This window comes from Poecilia formosa, unplaced genomic scaffold (genome assembly GCF_000485575.1).
Source record: "Poecilia formosa unplaced genomic scaffold, Poecilia_formosa-5.1.2 Scaffold209, whole genome shotgun sequence".
NCBI classification, from domain to species: domain Eukaryota; kingdom Metazoa; phylum Chordata; class Actinopteri; order Cyprinodontiformes; family Poeciliidae; genus Poecilia; species Poecilia formosa.
This window is the reverse complement of record NW_006800148.1, coordinates 608,633-630,074: the sequence shown is the minus strand read 5'-3', so window position 1 is coordinate 630,074 and position 21,442 is coordinate 608,633. Positions and strand designations below refer to the sequence as shown.

Below are 21,442 nucleotides of genomic sequence, written 5' to 3'. Positions count from 1 at the left end.
AAACATGTTTGTTTTTCATCCAGTGGGTAGAAAACCCAGAAGTTTTACTGAAGAAAGAGTAGAAATACTTCAACATATCTTCATTCAAGTGAAAGTAAAAAGCAGCCTTCAAAGATATTAAATAGTAAAAGAAAATACTTGGTAAAAAGGCAACTCAAGTGTTAATTCTGTAAAGTGACATCAGACCAAAAAATGTGTCTGTTGTTAACAATAACAAGGAAATTATTATTAATAAGAGCTGATTTAAGATTTTTCAGCAACATTTCATTTATACACTGCAAAAACACAAAATCTTAAAAGTATTTTTGGTCTAGTTTCTAGTGCAAATATCTTAGTACATTTGAAATAAGAAAATCAACTTAAACGTAACATTTTAGCAAGATATAGGAGCTTGTTTAAGTCAAAATATAAAAACTTTTATCATCCAGCTTTTAGTAGAAAGAGAGAAAAAAGAAAAACAATAAATGATGTGATTATTTGATATTGATTATTGCGACAGGCCTAACCAACTCTGATTTGTTTTCTCAGGCCAAAACCATGACAGAACCCAGGAGAACCCCCCTGCTGCGCTGTCCCGGTCCAGCAGTGAGGGGGGGTCCAACCGGATGTCCCTGAGCTCAGACACAGAGGGGCCCCCTCCTGGACCGCTGCATCCCTCTCTGTCCTGCAGAACCAACCCGGACATCCGAGAAGAAGACGGGGAAGGAGATCCGACTCCCTCCGCGCCCGTCCAGAACCGCCCAGCACGCACGTCGACGGACAAGGACAAACCAGAGGCGGACCGTACCGCCGCAAAGACGGGTGCAGGCGGGGACAAAGCTGAAGACACGATGGACATTAAGTTGGACCGAACCCGACCGAAGAGCGAGGCGGCATCCGGGCTGAGCTTCGCCTCGGTTAAATACACGCTGGTGGTGGACAAGCACGCACAGCTGGAGCTGGGCCAGCTGAAGGACTGCCTGCACGGACCCAACGAACACAACGAGGACAGCGACGCCGAGACCGTCTACCAGTCGGCCAACGAGGAGGAAGACCCCGAGTACGAGGAGGAGAGGAGGAAGAGCGAGGAGGCCAGGAAGCTAGGTAGAAACAGAGGAGCTGCTTTATCAGTCAGTCAGTCAGTCAGTCAGTCAGTCAGTCAGTCAGTCAGTCAGTCAGTCAGTCAGTCAGTCAGTCAGTCAGTCAGTCATTGAAACGTTACATTTAGTCAAGTTAAATTTTTCATTATGTTTTGACAGCAACTCTAACCAGCTGGGATTTCAGCCTGGATTTAAAGGATCAGTGTTTCGGCTGTTTTGTGGTTTTCTGGAAGTTTGCTCCAGATTTGTGGTGCATAGAAGCTGAAGACTGCTTCTCCATGTTTGGTTCTGGTTCTGGATGCAGAGCAGAACCAGACGACCTGAGGGGTCTGGAAGTTGCTATGACAGCAGCAGATCTTTAATGTGTTGTGGTGCTGATACGTTCAGTGATTTATAAACTAACAACAGTATTTTAAAGTCTGTTCTCTGAGCTGCAGGGAGCCAGTGGAAGGACTGTAGAACTGAGTGATGTGCTCCAAATTCCTGGTTTTAGTCAGAACTCCAGCAGCAGCGTCTGGATCTGATGGATTTTTCAGGCAGACCTGTGAAGATGCTGTTGCAGTAATCGATGTAACTAAAGATAAACGCATGGATCAGTTTCTCTAGATCAGAATTAGTCCTCTAATCCTGGAAATGTTCTTCAGGTGTTAAGTTGCAAGGGTGAGTCCCTTACCCTATCCCTAACCCTTACTGCGCATGTGTCGGATGTGAGGTGATGGGAGGCGGGGCTAGAACTGCAGTTTTTCCCTCTGCTGTGAGAGGAGTGCTGGGCATGTTGTTAACTATGTTAATGAAGACCATTAAAGTGTGGATGCTAACATCAACAGTGTGATTATTGAGTCAACAATAGAAGGCTGACTTTGTAACCGTCTTTATGTGGCTCTGAAGGTTCAGGTCAGAGTTCATCACTACTCCTAGGTTTTGCAATTCTGGACCCAATTCCCAGAACATATTGCTAAAAAGAAAAACTAAGCAGCTTCTGTTTCCAAAATTTAACAAAACTATTTTTGCTTTAAAGGGGATTTCACATTTTATATGTTTTTATACTTCCATTTACGTCTCAACTGCTTCTAAAAAAATATCCCAACCGCTTAAAAAAATCACCCTTTGGCAATAAGTTAATGCGTTTTGGTGTCTGAAAAATCAACCGTTTCTAAAAACTCCTGACCATTGCATCACGTGTGCCATCAGTTAGCAACTTTTACCGTTTTAATAACCGCTTAAATGAGGGCTCTAGCGTATAAAAATCTGGATTTCTTTCTGTTGACTATTATTTTAGTCTTGATTTTTACTTCTTGATTCTACATTTACTTTATTTTCAGTAATGTTTTCAAAGTTTTTAACATTTTTTATATGAAGGCAAGCATCATTTGCATAGAGGTAAATAAGGAATTCCTTCTTTAAAATGGAGGAAGATAGAAAGGGCCAAACACAAAACCTAGTGGAACACCAGAACTGTAAGAAAAGCAACTAACGATGTGCTTTCTACTCCTTGTTTTCTGTTTCAAGAAAGGAGAAAAGAGGAGGAGAAACAAAGACAAGAGGAGAAGAAGAGGAAAAAAGAAGAGGAGGAAGCAAAGAGGAGGAAGGAGGAGGACCTAAAGAGGAGGAGAGAGGAGGAGGTGAAGAGAAGGAGGGAAGTAGTTGCAGTTGCACGGGTCTGCAAGCAGTCCAAGGTTTCGTCGGCCACAACTTCAGAGGAAGACGAGTCTAATGGAGGAGGAAGAGGCCCCAGAAGCAGGAAGTTCCTCAACCTGTTCACCGCCAACAGCAGCAGCCCGTACAGCGCCACAGGTGAGTTTACCTGCAGATATTCCCTTCTCACTCAGCACTGTTGTCACGAATAGAGGAAAAATAAGCCGGTTACATAAAAAAGTACCAGGCTGTACCAAACCAAATTCTTGGCTTTATTTAGTGATTAACATGATTCCAAGGCACTGAGCTCTTAAACATGAACAAGTTTCAGCTTGTAATACATCAAAATTAAGATATAAATACAACAAAAAAAAACACAAAAATTATTATAATTTTTTTTCTTAAATCTGAACCCAGGAAGCTTTTTTACGGAGTTTTCTGTTCATTTCTGATGGTTTAGCGATTCCTAGTATTATGTTTCAACCATTTCTGTTCATATTTTCAAGGTTTTCTAAAAATAGTGCATCTTAAATCAAAAGCTCCTGCTGGAGGACAGTTCAAAGTGGACAAAGATGGTATTAGAAGCACAGTTTTAAATGCGTGGTACCTGAAATTTGATAGGCTTTTAAATATTGCATATTGCATCCTCTGCAGTGTTGCTGTTGGACGCAGTCGTTTTGTGGTGACCACTGTGAGCTGATATATTGCACAGCTGTAGTTCTGAATTAAAAACTACAATCCTCCAGGAATGTGGAGCATTAACACATTTTAAGCATGGAGAAACAAAGTTGCATGTTTTCTATGAGTTTGCAGGCATGTCAGGTCTATTTCAAGGTATACAGTGTTAATTCACAATACAAAAATATATGAAAATGTTTATATTAAAGCCATAAAGTAACATGTTTCAAACAGTTCAGTAGTCAGATTATTTGAGCTGCAGGAAGCCAGAAACGTTGTTGTGGCAGGTAAATAGAGATGATCTGCACTGGCTGTGGGTTGCAGATAATTTTATTAGCCTTATTATAAACAGTTTAAATAGTTAACATGCTTGAATTCCTGACATCAACTGATAAACCTTCTATAATGTACAAGACTGTAGCATAGAAATACTATTCAGTTATCAAAAATTTAAAAAAAAATCAATTCAAGACGTGGAAATGGAGGAATAGGAAGATTATTCAGATGTTGAAACAGAACCAGTTACTTTAAAGTAACTTGATTATATGAATTAAACCAGAATTAAACTGAATAATTATTACAGATCTGTTTACTACCACTCAGTGATTTTGCATGACAGATTTCCAGCTCCAGCCCTAAAGCGTCAAACCTTTCCTCCTGTTGAAGTTTTCGTTGCTTCCTGAACAACGAGGCTCAAAAACGTAGAACCAGCTCCTCCTCTTTCATTTCTCCATCTCACTTCTTCCTCCAAAACAACAGATAAATCCTCAAATCTTTGTTGAAATCGCTCACATCTTCGCTATGCTTCTGTGTATTCAGCCTTAGTTGTTTACATCTTGACTTTCCCTGATTACATCACAAGATGGCGCCGGCCTTTGTCCCAATTACTACAGACGATGCTGTAAAATTTGTAGTAGATTTGTAGTAGTCTGTGAGGAATGTTTATTTTTAAAAGCTTTTGTGTGCATAGAATGAAAGCACAGCAGTTCATGTTTTTACATCATGTAAGTGGTTTTATCCTGTTAGTGAGGAGAACACAGTAAAATCAGCTTCAATTCAACACAGCCAGGTCCCAGTTTTAAAGTTACAATGAACTCTAGAGTAAAACTTGATTAATGTATTAATCTAATTTTATCTAAATAACATGCTGTTTCTGTGCTAAGCTTAATATGTTGATAAGACCAGGAAGACGTTTCTTATCCTACAGATATTTTATATAAATCTTAGCTGTATAGCTGATAAATATTTAAATATCCTAATTTATTGTTGATTTCAATAAATGTATATGTTGAATAGGTTTACAACAAAACAGAATATAATTACATTATATTTTTTACAGTTTGTATCATTTTTCGTAACACTGGCTTATGGTATTATATTAACTCAGAAAGAGATCAGCGTTTCAACTTGTCAAATGTTAAAGGAAAAGCAAAGAGTAAAAAATACCTATTTTAACTCTGAATATTTTCACCAGCATAATGAGACATTTTACTCTCACCGTTGTTGAATCGACTCTTACAGAGTTCATGTTGAATATTTGACAGTTGGGGTGTGAAGTTGGCTTTTTGCTCCTCAGGTGCCAGCTTGTTTGGTGTGTTTTCCTGCGTTCTGGATGGCGTGGAGAGACAGCAGAGCCACCGGGCCGTCTACAGGTCGGCACAAACACAACACAGACCCAAATAACAAGATGAATGAAAATCATCACACATCGCAGCTGACTCTGTTTCTGTCCACAGGTTTGTTCCCCGCCACGCAGACGAGCTGCAGCTGGAAACGGACGACCCGGTGCTGATGCTGAAGCAGAGCGAGGATCTGTGGTGTCAGGGCTACAACATGAGGACCGGGGCCACCGGCATCTTCCCGGCCTTCTACGCCGTCAGGGTGCCCAAAGACGGGAGCCACGGTACGCCAGAACGGCAGGAAGGGGTCCAGCTTTCCTAAACTGGAAGAATGGACCCCTTGTTATGAGAAGAGATTAGTTTAATTCTTTACTGTAACATAAAACCAGTTAAAAAAAGTCTGTGACTAACAAGGAGATGCTTTATTCTTAAGGGAGAGATCTGGGTCTGAGTTTTCAGCACTACTTCATTTATGCACTGCAAAAACCAGAGTTCTGTAGTAACTAAACACATTTATTCAATAAGATTTACCTGAGTAACTTTTTAAAAAAACAAAAAGTACTTCTAGGAGTATTTTTACTACGCTGTACGTTTTACTCTTACTTGAGTAAAATTTCTGGATTTTCTACCCACTGAGTGAAAATCAAACACGTTTTAACAAAAAATCCACCAGACACAGAAACACACACCTGCACTTTTTATTAAAGTTTAATAGTTTCTTTTATTGAAAGAAACTGATTTGGAAAATGTTTATTTTTCCTGATTTTTTTGTGTTTTTTTTGTTACTTATTTTTGTCTTTTTGGTCCTCAAAAAAGTTTCCTCTTAACTTTATATTTTGGTCGCCTGTTGATGTATTTTCTAAATATTAAGTGATTGATAATTTGATCAGGGGCTGCACAGTGGCACAGTTGGTAGAGCTGTTGCCTTGCAGCAAGAAGGCTCTGGGTTCAATTCCCGGCCCCGGTCCTTCTGCATGGAGTTTGCATGTTCTCCCTGTGCATGCGTGGGTTTTCTCCGGGTACTCCGGTTTCCTCCCACAGTCCAAAAACATGACTGTCAGGTTGCACCAGCAACCCTCCTGACCCCACTGAGGGACAAGGGTGTAATAAAATGGATGGATGGATAATTTGATCAGTTACTCGACTCTTTACCAAATACGTTTTACTCTTGAGTAATTTCTTGGACGGCTACTTTTTATGTTTACTTAGGTAAAAATATGTTGAAGCATTGCTACTTTTACTTTAGTATAATTTTTGGAAACTTTACCACCTCTGGCAAAAACACAAAATCTTACCAAGTATTTTTGGTTTAGTTTCTAGTGGAAATATCTTGGTATGCTTGAAATAAGAGAAAACTAACTTACAAGTAACTGTTCAGATACAGGAGTTTGTTTTAAGCCATTAATTTCATAATATTGATAGAAACGTACCAGTTCCATGAGCAGATTATTTTACTGGTGAGATATTTTTCATGTAACTAGTGAAATAATATGTCAGTGGAACTAGAACTCACTTATGTGTTATAAGTGTATTAGAATATTTGCACTAGAAACTAAATGAAAATATTTGGTCTGATTTTGTGTTTTTGCACAAAAAAGAAATCTAATATCTTGTTACAGTGTCAAAATCTCAAAATGTGAAAATGTGGAAAAATCCAGCCTCAAGCTAAGAAAACTGAAAAAAATAGCAATGAATAAATATTTTCCAAGACTCCGCAGTGCCACAGTTATTAACATTTAAAAATAAACGTAGCTGAAACATTTATATGTGTTTATTATTTATTGGTGTTTCTTTATTTGCCTTTCAGTCCGTAACGACGGCTGGACGGAGCAGTTTGTGGTTCGGTTTCTGGGCTCGGTTCAGGTTCCCATCCACATGGGAAACGACGTCCTGTGTGCAGCGATGCAAAAGGTACAAAAAACAAAAATGTTTTAAACAGTTCTTACAGCATCTGGCCTTTCTAATGAATTTACTTTCCATCCAAAAGGCAAAACTAAACGGCTATCTGCAGGAAATAAATTCTAACTTTGTGTTTCTTTCTGTGTTTGTCTGCGTAGCTGCTGCAGATATGCAGGTTTTTTTCTGACTGTCTGTCTGTTTGCTCCAACAGGTTGTGTGTAACAGGCGGTCAGCCGGTCAGCTGCCATCAGCCTGTGTGCTGGAGGTCAGCGTGAAAGGCGTGAAGATGATCGTTCAGGACCAGTGCCACTCTGTTCACCGGGTGAGTCCAATCATTTGGTTTCTCTTTCCAACTGCTAGAACGTCTGATGAAGCTGAAAAAAGGTCTGCCGTTCTCAAAACGTTGAGTAGAGATCAATCTGGAGGGCATGCAAACTATTAAATATCTCAATTTAACATTTAAGTTTTATGGGGAAAAGAGTAAAAAAAAGGAAAAAATGGAGTCGCAGCACAGAGCCATGAGGAACACCAGAGAAGAATGATTTTTATTTGTGGAATTGAATCTCTGTTTGTCTCTGTGTCACAAAACCTGAACTTTGTTGTCCTTAAGCCACTTTATTACCACTGTAACCAACACATTACATTTTAAATTCAACATTTTTAATTGATGTGAGCAAATTATTGCATCACAAAAGAATAAAAAACAGATTTCCAAGCACAGGTCCTTGAGGAACACCATTGAAAATGAATTACAAGATTCCTTGGATTAAAAGTGCTTCTGTGTCTGTCAGGGAGACCAGTGTTTCCATTTCTTCCAGTTGAAGAACATCTCATTCTGCGGCTGCCATCCCAAACACAGCCGGTGAGCTCAGCGTACCTGAATCGTCTCACACACCTGGAACTGTTTCAACTCTCTCTGTTGAGTTGCTGCACACCAGCTGGAAATCTTCTCTTTTTGGTTTTGCTGCAGGTACTTTGGATTCATCACCAAACATCCCGACCAGCAGCGCTTCGCCTGCCATGTGCTGATGTCAGACACCACCTTGCATCCTCTGGCGGAGTCTGTTCGGTGAGAAAGACACACCGACGTTTTCTGCTCCCACATTTTACCTCTTGGCTTCAGAGACATGTTGGAGTTTCTTTCAAGAAAGATTAGAAAGGAAGTCGTTAAAATAAGCATCACATTTTAGTCAGTCCTTCTATTAGATTTGCTATTTTGATTCTTTTATTAGTAATCATAACTATTATTTGTCAGTGTACTTCAAGTACCAAACAAAATTATTTAAGGAAAAATAAAAAATAAGCTGCACTGACTTGACTTCAGAAGTGATCAGAGTTTAAAATGTTTCTTTGATTCCTGAAAGGAAATCAAAATATGTTTCAAGATTCATTTTGAGTTCACACCTGTTTTAGTGAAAATTATGAAACTGGAAGATTTTAGAGGAGTTGGTGAGATTCCTGATATTTGGTAAAATGGAAAAGAACAAAAATGTGTTACTGAAGAAAGGTAACAGTCAGGAGGAGAGAAGAAAAAATGGATGGATGGATGGATGGATGGATGGATGGATGGATGGATGGATGGATGGATGGATGGATGGATGGATGGATGGATAACTGGATGGATGGATAACTGGATGGATGGACTGGTTCCCCCCAGTGAGTAATCTGATTACTTCCTGCTCTGTGCAGACGGGCGTTCCAGCAGTTCTACAAGGAGCACGTCGGTTACTCCTGTCCCACTGAGGACATCTTCATCGAATGACCCGTCCTCCTCCTCATCATCCTCTTCCTCAGACTGAAGCCTCACCGTGTGCATGCTACGCCCGGACTGGACCACCAGAACTTCCTCTCTGCATGGTGGGTTCATTCAGCGTTCTGACCGGTCCGAGTGGCCGGGCGAATCCCTCTGAGGACCAAAACGACTGAACTCACTGAAACGTCCCCAATAATCACTTTATATTCACCATTTATTAACGGAAGTTATTTACATGTACCCATGCTTGGATATTTTACTCACCGTTTAAAACTTCAGTCACAGACAAACAACTAGAAAAATCACTAAAAGGACACAAAACAGCAGAGATGCTTTAAAAGACCACTAGGTGGCGCCAAACAGCTTTAAAAGGTGGAAACAACTTGAAGGAGAAGAAGAAGAAAGCTTCAAAACTAAACAGATAAAAAAGGCACAAAAAGCTGCTTTTACTCTAATATTAGTGCAGCTTGCAGGCCCACAATCCAAAGGTAGTCTATATTAAACGTTTCAGAAAAAAAAAAATGTTTTTTTGCAGCTTGAATAATAAAAAGATAATTTATAGAAGGCCTCATACAGTGATGGCATATTAGGACCATTCTGGATAGAAAAAAACGAGTAAATTTCCACCGAAAAGCTCAGAAATTTTTAGCTTGATCTCAAGTTTCCTTGTTTTTTCTATAAATTTTCTAGAAAAATCTCAGCAATTTGAGCTTTAAAAGTTGAACATTTGCTAGAAGAAAAATGCTAATTTTCTAGAAAAAAAACAAGAAAATTCTTGAGCTTGAAAAGTCAACAAATTGGTAAAAAAAAAAAAAAGAAACTCAGAAATGTTTAGATAAATCTTAGAAATTTTCTAGTAAAAATACTTGGAGATTTCTGAGTTTCAAAAGTCAAAAATATTCGACTTGAGTTTTAAAGTTGAAAATGTCTGACTTTTGAAACTCAGAAATTTCCAAGTTTTTTTTTTAGAAATTTTCTGAGATTAATCTGAAAATTATTTAGTTTTTTTACAAGCAAACTTTTGACTTTTTGAGCTAAGAATGTCACTGTTTTTCTAAATCATTTCTGAGATTATTCTCAAAATTATTGAGTTTTGTTGGTGGAAATTTTACTCCCTTTTTTTCCTCTATCGACGGTACGACGTCGTATCGTACACACAGAGCCCGGTCTTTACAAAACCAAATATCTCTGCTGCATCTTTTAAAAAAAATCATACACACGGGATTGGTTTCAGAAAAGTTTTCATCCACATGAACCTGCACAAATCCGCCCCTCTGCGTTGTTTTAACCATGCCAGACCCATAGGGGGCAGTGTAGCTCTTAGCTTACTTTCTCCAAATGTCCTAAACAATCCGAAAGGATTCATCAGAGAAGGGAATCTTCACCTGAAAGTGAAGCTGCAGAGTTGGGAGAACAACATTTCTGCTGCTGCAGAGACATTTGGAGCTTGGCTGCATGATCTGTGGAGACCATGAACATCTGAGGCGTCTCTGATTCCTCTTCCAGCTATAAAATACAACACAAGTTATTTTAATGAAACAAAAACAGGTGAAATTTTAAACATTTATAAACAAAAAAATCTGTAAAATGTATCAGTTTGGGACAATTTACAACTAAATATTATAATTAAGTTTAAGATGTTTTATCAACACCTAAGTGGGGCTTAATATGGTTTAGAATAAAACTTCTGCATGCCTCAAATCTAGAGAGATCTCCTTCAGCTATATTTATGATTTTATTAAAAGCAAAATAGATTTCTAACACAAACAGAAATAGTGTTTTAAGGGTCTGCAGCTGCAGGATGAATCAACGGAGCAGATTTTTATCTCCACAGTGACGGAGACCTTCATCTGCTCGTCTCTTTGCACACGCTGATGTTTCCAAAAAACGCAAAACAAAACACAGACTCTGTATTTTCTAACATTTAGACTTGACAATCTTCTGTTTTAATGGTGAAGGTGCCTCATTTATGTTTGCTGCTTTCCTTTTGCTTCCAAATGTGACTGAAAACGTTCACACAGGGTTCCTGCAGCTGAGCAACGAGTCAAGGCCGAAATGACGCTGTGCAATCTGTGTGTGTGTGTGTGTGTGTGTGTGTGTGTGTGTGTGTGTGAGAGAGAGAGAGAGAGAGAGGATGCTGATGTTTCTTCTGCTTTATCTGCTCAAACCTGGATTGAATATTAAACATTCAACTTGAAACAGATAGGACCAAAAAGGAAAATGTTTTGAGGTATTGCAACAAATAAGATAATTTCAGACAAGAAATAATGACATGTGAAATAAGGAGGTGGTAATAACGCTGACAAAAAATGTTTTCTTAAAATGCAGCAACATAAAAGAAACCCCAATAAACTTTGTTCATAAAACAGCTCTAAACACGTCCGACTCAAAATGTTTTTATAACGGAGTTTTTATTTACATCCCAGTTTTAAAGGGGAAGCATTATGTATTTTCCAGGCATTTAGTGCAATTTTATAGCACAATCATATATGTATGAAATATATAGTATATATATCAAATATGTCATCACAATTTATGCCTTGAAATTGGGTCTCTGTCTCTTTAAAAGCTCCTGCTTTTTCTGAAACTCCGCCTTCAGGAAGCTGTAACAACATGGCTCCTCTATTAACCCTTTAACCCATTTTTACCGGTGTTTCACTGAGAAGTAGCTCCTATAATGAGTTCAGCAGAAGCTCAGTTCTGCTAGGTATTTGCTAATTGCTGCTGACTAGTCTGAAAGAGATAAAAGGGGGAGGAGCTGTGCCTTGAATCAGGTACGTAGAACCAAAATGTGCAAATTTAAGTCTAGCTGCTGCTTTTGGATGAAAGCTGACAGCGGCAGTAATCATCCTGACGTCACTGAGGGAGCTTTCATGTTGCGCTGCCCTCTGGTGGCTGCGTCCGTCATTGCAGCCTCAGCAAAACAAAGTTGAAACTTTTGGAGTTTGAGCAGATAAAGCCTGAGAGGGTGAAGCACCAAAAATGTTTTTATTTCCATGTTTGATAACAGTGCCTGTTTTTCTTTTTTTTTTCTGCACTAACTGACCCACTTCAGAGACACAGAACCGAACCTGAAAAAAGCAAACAAACAAACCAAACAGCAGGTCGTGTTCAGATGAGTGGTCCTGCAGCTCGGTGCGACTGATCGCCTCAGAGCTGGTTGCTGTGGAAACGGTCCTAACCCAGAAGACTTAGGTTGATAGCTGGCATGTTTCTGCAGAAAAAGGTTTTCTCAAACAAAAGAATCTCAAAAGAATCAAAGCAGCACTCCAGGTATGTTTGTGATGAGAAAATAACATTATAAAATGATGTAATGCTAAAAACAAAGTCTGTTTTAAATAAGTACTGCCCCTTTAAGTCTATATAAGAAGAGGATAAAACCACCTTAAAGATAGAATCCATATTTTATTGTCAAAAAAGATTTTATGCCTTATTTAAATCAAAGTATGATCCAGAACTAAGTAAAAAAAATTCCAAGAACTGTTTATTAGAGCCACTTTAAATAAAAAAAAACAAAACAAACAAAAAAAAAATACTCTTGAACCCAACTGCCTCTTCGGCCATGATGGAAAAATGTAGCTGTGTCTCGTTTCCATGGCAACCACCTGAGGCGCACCACTCTGAGCTGCTCCTCCAGGAAGTGTCCTTTCTTTGCGTTCCAGCTCTGTGACTCTTAACAGCACGAACATTCACTGTACATACGCCATCATCCTCATCATCTTCATCATCCTCCTCATCACAGAGTCTCCTGTATAAATCCTGTATGTATGTTTGTATAGGAGGTATTACCATACGCTGTGGCTGGGTGTAGCGCCGCATGATATCAGTGTTGTAAAATGAAGAAGCTCAGACTGAAGCTAACTCTGGGTTTTCATGTCAATAAATCAAGTTTACGACAAAAGTCTCAGATCATGGTATGTTTATTTGATTTATTTAGAGATTAATGGTGAATTTAGATTTTCTGTTGTTAAATGACAGTTTGTTGAAAACAATAATTTATTCATCACTGAAAATGTCCTTGTTAGTTCTGAACTTCGTGTTTAATCTGGTTTTTGAAAATTAACATTGTGGCCTTGTGAATTTAAACAATTTTGTATTTTAATTTGTAAAATTGTGATGTAAAAGATGCATTTAGTTTCTGGCTTTTTGTTAGTTTTTACAAACCTTTTCTTTCTTTTTGTTATATTATTCATCTTAAAGCAAAAGTATATTTTCTGTACAGAGTTTCTACAAGGTCTTGATTTTTCCAGAAAAAATTCCACAGTGTTACATAGAAGTGAATAAAAACTGCCTCCATATCAATTTGACATTAATTCTAACCAATAATGACCCAGAAACCTTTAATGGCGTCACAGTTACAGCTTTTATTAATCAGTGAGGGAAGCTGCAGACATTTTGAATTAGATTTTAAATCATTTCATAGTAAGAAGTCATAATTGCATAAACAGGTGACTGACACAGGGTTAATATCTAATTTATCATAAACATCTAACGCAGCAGCAGGTCAGAAACGAAGAAGAGAAGCTTGCAACTATTGACTACATGAATGGGACGGACTGATTTAGTATTTCTACATTTATTCATATATGACATCTTCAAGAACAGATAGGCTACATGTTGTTTGTAAGGTACATTCATAAAATGTTTGCTTTGTTGTCAACATTTCAATAGAGCTTGTTTTCCATAAATACCACAGATGTAACGATCTAAAATTTTGACATTAGCAAACGCAAAACTGAGCTTTACATCAGAAATATTACTTTAAGAAACAAAGATAAAAATAAAAGGTTCAAACAACTGAAAAATGTTTCTGTTCACATCCAGATGCTCTTCAGATTTTACTTAGACTTATTAGTAATCTATTAAATTGTTCTCTATGCTTTCTGAAGTTCTTTCAAAGTCCTTAATTATTGCTATGCAGCTGCATTGAATTTACTCAATCAGATAAAATTTATTTAAAAAGAACTTTATTAAACCTACTACTTTGATAAGTTCAGATTTAAAACTGATGTAACATTCATGGTGGCACAATGAAATGACAGCAGGTTAGCTTAGCACAAATTCAATTAGAGATAAAAGATTATTAGCTTTGCTTGAGAATGACTTGAGAGTTTTGTGTATAAAAATAACAAATAGCTCAAGAAAAAAAGAGGAACGCTCATGATTTGACCTAAACAAAGCTAAAATCAAGCTAATGTATTTTGGGCTAATTGTTAAACTAGCCTTAGCTATGTTTGGATAGCTAAACTAAGTTAACATAATGCAGGCTACAGAACTAACAAAACTGAGCAAAATTAGGAGATGCTAAGGAAAGCTAAATTAAAGCTAAGTCAGTTTATCTCACTTTATTTTAGCTTAGTGAACCTAAGGTACACTAAACTAACCCAAACTAAGTTAAATTAAGGTTTAGCTACCAAGCTAAGTTAAACCGAACTAAGTCAAGAAAGGTTAAGTTAAGGTAAACTAAGTTCAATCAAGCTAATCAGACATAAACTTAGTGAAGCTAACACATGCTAATCTTGGCTAAGCTACATTAAACCAAGAAAAACTAAATCAAAGTAAGCAAAGCTAGATTTGGGTTAAGCTAGGCTAAAATTAGCTAAGCCAACTATGTTACACTCAAATACAGTAAGAGAAGCTAAGGCAAGCTAAACCCAGCTAACCAGCTTAAAATATGTTAAGCTAAATTCCTCTGAAAATGCACAGCTACAAGAGTTCCAATGAAAATGAGTAAAACCCAAAGGGAAAAAAATGTGAACAGTTTCAGAAAGACTGAGAAAGTCTAAGATTGCACAAGAAAGTCTGTATCAGAAAGATAAGAGGCGCTGAATAATGAACTATAAACTTAAAAAATGAACGATATTTCTTAGTTTACAGAGAAAAAGTGGAAAAGTGTACAGATCAAATGATGTCACTTTGATATCTCTGTCATGCGTGTTTTTACGGCACTATCTGACGTAATGTGGGTTTGTATTGCAGTTTTTTATTAGAATGTGTTTGCCTGCTAAGACTAAGCCCTCCATATGGCGACTCTGCTCTTTGAGACGGACTGCATGGACCCGGTTCAGTTTTCAGAGGAGTCCGTTTCCTCGGTGGAGCCGTCGCTCTCCACCTCCATCTTCCTCCGGTGGTGGATGTTCCTGCGTGGGGAGGCGCGCCTCTGCACCTCCTTCAGCCCCCCAATGGCGCTGCCGCTGCTGTTGCTGCCGGGGCTCACAGAGATCTGAGCGATTCTGGGTTCATTCAGGCAGAAAGACAACTCTCAAAACACCACCACACATGCATTCATTGCACTGTTTACACTGCAAAAACAAAAGGTCCATATGTATTTCTGGTCGAGTTTCTAGTGAAAATGTCATACTACATTTGAAATAAGACAAAAACGTAACTTTTTAGCAAGATAAAGGAGCTTGTTTTAAGTAAATAATTCCTCATTGTTGATTAAAATGCTAGTTCCACTGGCAGATTATTTCACTATATAACTCAACATTTTTCCCATGTTATAAGTGAAATAATCTGCCAGTTGAACTAGTATTTTTTCATCAATATTAAGTAATTATTTACTTAAAACGAGCTCCTTTATTTTGCTGAAAAGTTACGTATTTAGTTTTTGTCTCATTTCAAGTGTACTGAGATATTTCCACTAAGATATTACCAGTGTATTTGGTAATTTCACCTTGATTGGTTATTCAATTGTATTTTGCATACAACTAAAGCCAAATTAATTGAAACTAACAGTCATTCTTTATTTTTAATGTAATTCAGATCAAATTTTAATTAATTTTAGTGCAATATCGCTAATAAAACCCAGTGACTGTAAACTAAATGAGTTTGTTCTCACAGCTTGTCGAGTTCTTGGTCCATTTCTGGGTCGATGAGCAGCTCCTCCTTGCTGGGTAACGCTCCTGAAGCAGGTCACACACACAAACTCAGTTTATCTAATTCAAATTTAATCATGGAAATTAAATGTTGTTGTAACTCATATTAATTAAAAATTCTTCAGTCATTGGAGTTGGTGATGGCTGTGGGCAGGAAAGAACTCCTGCAGCAGTCTGTATTACAGCGAATTTGGAGAAGCCTCTGACTGAAGTCACTATGTTTTACTAAGAGTCTCAAAGAGGATAGTCAGGGATGTTCATAAGTTTCTTGAATTTGTATGAAATTCTTAAAATTTACAAAATTATAGACAACAATCAGAAAGTAAACAGAAAAAAATGGAAAATATTAATAAAAAAAATAATCTTCTTGTGTGGTAGAGTATGAAACCATTTTGATTTACGCATTCCTTTAGAGAATTTTAACCAGATAAAGTTAAATCTAGACCACTTGAGTTTTGGCTAAAACATATTTACAGAGGTGTTTTTATTTTAAGTGCTAAATGTTTGTATTTTTTGTAAAATTTTGGCCTAATTATTGCTCTGAGTGTGTTGTTCTTTCAGTAAAAGAGATTTTTTTTTAAAATCTGTACACTGCAGTTAACAATCAATCACTAAATTACTTGACAATTACTGCTACAGTTCATACAGCTGGAATATTTTTGTTTTTTGGGTAAAGTTATGTGTGTTTCTGCTGAACCCACCGATCGTTTGGTTGATGCTCTCATGGTTGGCCAGACTCTGGAGGAAGCCGTAGTAAGAAACTTTGTCTGTCTGCTCCAGTACTTCCCTCAGGCACGTCCTGGAGGGACAGCTGCTCGCAGAAAAACGTAAAACATTCACAAAAACAACAGGCACGCTGCGATGATGAGACTTTTCATGGGCTGCTCACCTGTGCTTGAACCGTTCACAAAGTGCGTCCACACACTCAGCCAGCGTGGACGAATCCACGGCGTCCTGCTGCTGCTCCTCCCTGTCGCTCTCCTCTGTTGCCACGGAGACAAGCTGCTCGACGGAGGACGACGTGGGGACGATGACGGTGTTGGGACTCTTCCCGGCTAGCAGATCCTGGTAGATCACCTGGACGCTGTCCAGGAACTCTGCAGGACAACAACAGGAGGAACTGGTTCGTATTTGGCTCATCAGGAAAAAAAGGTGAAGAGGCGGTCCAAACAGTTTGACCTAAATGTTGAATTTTCTTGTGTTTTCTGAACCGGCTGTACCTTGGTAGCAGAACTGCAGCTGGAAGGCATAAATGAAGTCAGAGAAAGACATCAGGCCATCAGAGATGTCGTCTGCCAGAACAATTCTGCAGAATGACAGAAAGAATAAAGCGAAGTTAACGAGCTGCACGTGGGAACAAGATGTCAAGAATCTGAATCTTTGAAAAGATCCAGAACTCTCATAATGGGCATGTTCAGGATGTTCTCTTTTCTGTCTGCTCCACATTGGATTTTATTTTTGCATTGTAAATCTGTTGCTTTATCCATTTAAAATTGATTTATTCTGGTGAAGTAACATCAGGGGCGGTCCCAGCCTGTTAATGCCCTGGGCCAAACAAGCTAGCACCGTATCAGAGCAGCTCTAGTTTAGATATTTTCTCTCTTCTTCATGGCGTTTTCTGATTAGCATCTCTGCTGAGTGCAACATGAAGCTGTTACCACCTGGAGGCGCTCTGCACTGCCTCCAGTGGGAAGTCAGGGCACAGCAGCTGCAGCAGGGACCTGTACTCCGGCACCGACAGCAAATCTACAACACAAGATGCATAGCAACAATCAGTACAGGAGGGGTCAAAGGTCAAAGGTTTCACAGCTCCATGTAAAAACTCAATAACTATAAAGTCGAACATGTTGACATTAGGTCAGCTCAGCAGAATAAACAAAGTATGTGACCAGATAAATTAGTAATTAAATACACATTAATATATTGCCATCAATTAATTTAAGTATTAGATTATTCATTTTGAAGAATTAGAAAAATAAATGTATTAATTAATTGTTTTTTGATGCAAAAATAGTGTCACTATTACAGTTTTGCTAAGTAAAAATCTACTTCACCCCAGCGTAAAAACGTTTTATCAAAACACAAGAATTTTTTTAAATCGGTGTGTTTTCATTAAGCAAATTTATTTTCAAAATGTTAAATATGGTCAACAGAAATGCAGCAAATTACTGATCCGTCAGTAATTTGCATGTTTTATGATTTCTCCTTTAGGTCATGAAATCTGCTCATTTGTCTGCTGCCACCGTGTTTCGTAAAAATTGTTGATATAATTTCTGATTTAGACTTCATCGTTTTAAGATGCTGCGGCATCGCCTCACTCACCTCCACTCTTGCCGATCTGCCTGAAGCATCTCCAGAAGACTCTGATGAAGGACGCTCTGTTGTGCTGTGTGGCTCTGATGTAGTTCAACTCCCTGAAGAGGACATGGTTGCTGTTCTTCACACTGCTGAAGCTAAAAACACACACCTTAAACACCAGAACTGCTTCCATGTTTAAGGAAGCAGTTCTGGTGTGATGGACCCGACAGGAATGAAACCGAGTCATCTTCCAAATTAAATTAAACAATGTACTCACAGCCAGCGGGGTCAGAATGTCCAAATTTAAACTACTCACAAGCCAAAAAATTCATTAAATTAAAAATGCAAATATTAGTTTATTGCAATTTTTCAATTTTTTATTTTGACCTACTCAGTAATAACATTTTTATGAAATCCAGAAATCCTTAAAGATCAAATACATAAAGGTTGTACTGTTGTTTTATAAAAATAAATTAGTTGTTTTCTATTTTCTTGTCCAAATTTGTACTGTTCTTGACTTTTGGTTGGGGGCCGAGCAAATTTCACATTTCAGGGGCCAAAAGTTACCTTGAAATAAAAGTAGTTGAGCAGAGCTTGAATTTGGTTTGATTTTCTTTTCCGTTAAAAAAATTGTAACAAAAAGGTGATTTATATATGTTGGTAGACAGTTACCTAATTTTGCAGCCATTTTATTCTGAGTGGTTGTTGTATCTAGTAATATCTTCCATCACAAGGGATAGCGATTTAAAACAAAAATAATTACATTTTAGTTGAATTGTGGGTATGACTCTCACAATAACTAATTTTGCTGGGCGATAAATTATATATGTTTTTTGTTTATTTTGTTGTGACCTTTAGTCCAAATTAATTCATATTTCAATTAAAATAGATTAAACAAAAATAATAAAATAATACATAATTTTATTATTTTCACTATTTTCCAAATTTAATCCAGCTCTGAAATTTGTATTTAATTTTGATTTATTTATTTTCGTTTTTGGATTATGTCAGATGGGGTCAAAATTCAAACAAAGAAACTTCGGAACCATTTCATAGTAAAAATAAAAAATATATAGGCTAAACCACATATTTTGTTTCGTTAAATTAATACAAAGCTATCTTGTGTTTAAAGCGGTTCGGACGGGTTAAGCCGGACGGTTCTGTTTAATGCGGGACCTACTATTCTGCGAAGTACCGAACCAGGCCGAACTGGGTGTACTCCTCCTTATGGTCCAGCAACTGGGTCACGGCATCATTCAGGTAGAACAGAACCTGGCTGTCCGCTACGGGGGAAGAAAATAACAGACAAAAATATGTTCATAGAATCAGAACCGAACCGAGCCAATACAAATGAGGATATGCAGTTCCGACATTACCGAGGTACTGCTCTGCGGGAACGGCCGAACTCAGGCGGTTCATTCTGCTGGTTCTGACGGGATGGATCCATTCACATCATCGTAAAATAAGAGAACTTTATTGATTAGCTGATTCAGTTCTGAAGGCTCTGGATGATTCCGACTGGCATCGTTGCAGCAAAATGCCGCTCCATATATGGAAACAGGAAACAAGACCGGATGTTGTGAGCTACATGAATTTGAGCCCGAAGATAAACCCTCTAGTAAAGGTTCCGCTTCACGTAAGAATCAATAATAATAATAATAATAATAATAATAATAATAATAATAATAATAATAATAATAATAATCATCATCATCATCATTTTATTATTAATTTTAATAATAACATATTGATATTATTTTAGCAATAATAATAATAATAATTGTATTATTGTATATTATTATTAGTAGTATTTGGTACAAACAAGTCATTCAGAATAGCTTTTTTATGTTGTAATGCAGTAGCCACTACTGGGTGTCACTTCTGAGAACAAATAAATACTTATCCTGCTCACCAAAATTAGACAGTTTTGGAAATACTTTGCCTATTGGTGAGCCTTAATTTCATTTGGTGTATTGAGACGTGCAGGATTTGTTGTTGAATGTCTTCATCATGCTCTGTCTCAAAGTTTCCGGTTGCAGCTGGTGGTGTACTGGTGTGGAGGTATTTTCTTAGCGCACTTTGGGTCTCTTACTACTAACTATTCATCATTTAAATACCATTTAAGTGCCACCTGAATAGTGTTGCTATTGTTACCACAATCTATCTATCTTCTGATTCCTAATTTCAGAATAATGTACCATTTCACAAACCTTAAATCATCTATCAGGTATGGTGGTGGAGGAATGCTAATGTGGGCTTGTTTTTTTATACCTTTCAATTGTGAAGTTGACCAAGAACTCATCCTTTTTTGAAGAAAACCCAAGCCAACGCCAAACAGCCAGAATCAATCAGATATACATTGTGGAAAATATACAGAATATGAGCTTTACATCCTATCAACCACTTCCTTCAGAAGTTTGTTTCAAACCTTAAAAAGAAGTATTTATCTTAAATATTGTTCTGATATTCATTTCATAATAAGGTAAAAATTTTTTAAATAAAATCAAGGATAGAACACTGGAAAAAAACATATTTCTGTCAATTCTACCATTTCATTAACCTGATTGAAACTTGTTTTACCCTTCTTTTAATTAAAAATCTGCTATTTTTCCGTTTTCATTTAAGGCTGCTAACCTGAAATGCAATTGTATTTTTCTGATGTTATGAATTTTGTTATAAAACAGTTTTTAATTTAAAAAACAATTTAATTGTACTTGAACAATAGAATTTCGAATTACCCAGTCAAAAACACGGGCGTGTTCCCCGTCAATATGAAATAACCAATAGTAAATCAATCGATATACCTATGAGGCGGGTGTTGTCGCAGAATATCCAATCAAATTGCTACAAATTATGACCTACATCGCTTCCATCAAATCAGCAAATTATTTTGAGATAATGAGGGCGGAGCCTCGTTCAAATCTAGCCAATCATTGGCCACGGCTGATGACAAATAAGGAAACCTATTTGGCAAATTGCAAACGACAGAAAAAATAAAACTGTGCTGTAAAAAATCCGCTTTCACTGGGATTTCCAGATATGTTTGACTGTGAGGGCTCACTATCAGGTTTAACGTAAGAAACCGATGCAGACAGAACGAAGCCCCCGGTCTCCGCCCTCCTCTGTCTCTCCGCCCTTGGACTCTTGAAAAAGATGCATCAAGTTATACATATCAGAGACGTTACCGGATGTGACTTTGCAAAATAAGAGTCAATAAATCATATGTGACCCAAAGATACCAAACAGATACGAAACAAATGTGCAAACTATATGTAGAGTGTGTTATTGTGTCTTTTATACATATATTTTATTCAATATTACGAATACATTAGCTTCTTTAATTGACGCAGGAGACATTGACCTTTACTTTTAGCGGAAGTTGTTTGGGACGTACGTGAGGCTGAGGCTTTAAGACTCGGCCAGACTTCACTAGGGTGATCTCATTATAGGTCCCATATCACTGGGTTGCCTACATCTTATTGTCCTACAGAGACGTCAACAGGTATTCTTTTCATGTCAATTTAATCCTCCCCGTCGACCCGCAGTCCATTTTTTCTGCGTCGGTGTGTTTGAGCTCCTGTGGCAGAGAAGTGCGTTGTTCGG

At 37.7% G+C, this 21,442-nt stretch overlaps 3 protein-coding genes across 8 annotated transcripts in view; 2 read left to right on the top strand and 1 right to left on the bottom strand.

The window, feature by feature from the left end:
• The window catches only part of LOC103148658 (C-Jun-amino-terminal kinase-interacting protein 1), an 18,130-nt gene extending 8,963 nt beyond the window's left edge, over positions 1-9,167 (top strand). Inside the window, 9 exon segments of the mRNA XM_074560048.1 lie at positions 527-1,070; positions 2,624-2,873; positions 4,969-5,044; positions 5,129-5,295; positions 6,819-6,922; positions 7,122-7,232; positions 7,702-7,772; positions 7,881-7,979; positions 8,600-9,167. Coding sequence (XP_074416149.1) covers positions 527-1,070; positions 2,624-2,873; positions 4,969-5,044; positions 5,129-5,295; positions 6,819-6,922; positions 7,122-7,232; positions 7,702-7,772; positions 7,881-7,979; positions 8,600-8,672 — 1,495 coding nt within the window. The 3' untranslated portion in view covers positions 8,673-9,167.
• A 3,840-nt stretch (positions 9,168-13,007) lies between these two features.
• cstpp1 (centriolar satellite-associated tubulin polyglutamylase complex regulator 1) lies at positions 13,008-19,427 on the bottom strand. The gene is made up of 9 exons (XM_007567526.2): positions 19,216-19,427; positions 19,020-19,122; positions 17,864-17,994; positions 17,203-17,287; positions 16,762-16,847; positions 16,431-16,638; positions 16,243-16,352; positions 15,505-15,568; positions 13,008-14,896 (listed from the first exon to the last, which is right to left on the bottom strand). The coding sequence occupies exons 1-9, from the start codon at positions 19,256-19,258 to the stop codon at positions 14,728-14,730; spliced, it is 999 nt and encodes a 332-aa protein (XP_007567588.1). The 5' UTR covers positions 19,259-19,427; the 3' UTR covers positions 13,008-14,727.
• A 1,798-nt stretch (positions 19,428-21,225) lies between these two features.
• ckap5 (cytoskeleton associated protein 5) overlaps positions 21,226-21,442 on the top strand; it is a 33,605-nt gene continuing 33,388 nt past the window's right edge. For 4 of the 6 annotated variants that reach the window (XM_016679374.1, XM_016679373.1, XM_016679371.1 and 1 more), the window contains exon 1: positions 21,227-21,341. The gene's annotated coding sequence lies outside the window, so the exon portion shown is untranslated. Of the gene's footprint in view, positions 21,342-21,442 lie in introns of all 6 variants that reach the window. The other 2 variants (XM_007567524.2, XM_016679372.1) reach the window with 1 other exon arrangement.

Excerpts from the sequence above, each read along its gene's own strand:
- cstpp1 (XM_007567526.2), bottom strand. The coding sequence starts at position 19,258 with ATGAACCGCCTGAGTTCGGCCGTTCCCGCAGAGCAGTACCTCG. Across the intron at positions 19,123-19,215 it reads TCCCGCAGAGCAGTACCTCG|CGGACAGCCAGGTTCTGTTC; the intron begins GTAATGTCGGAA and ends CTTCCCCCGTAG. Across the intron at positions 16,639-16,761 it reads GCTGCAGTTCTGCTACCAAG|AGTTCCTGGACAGCGTCCAG; the intron begins GTACAGCCGGTT and ends GTTGTCCTGCAG.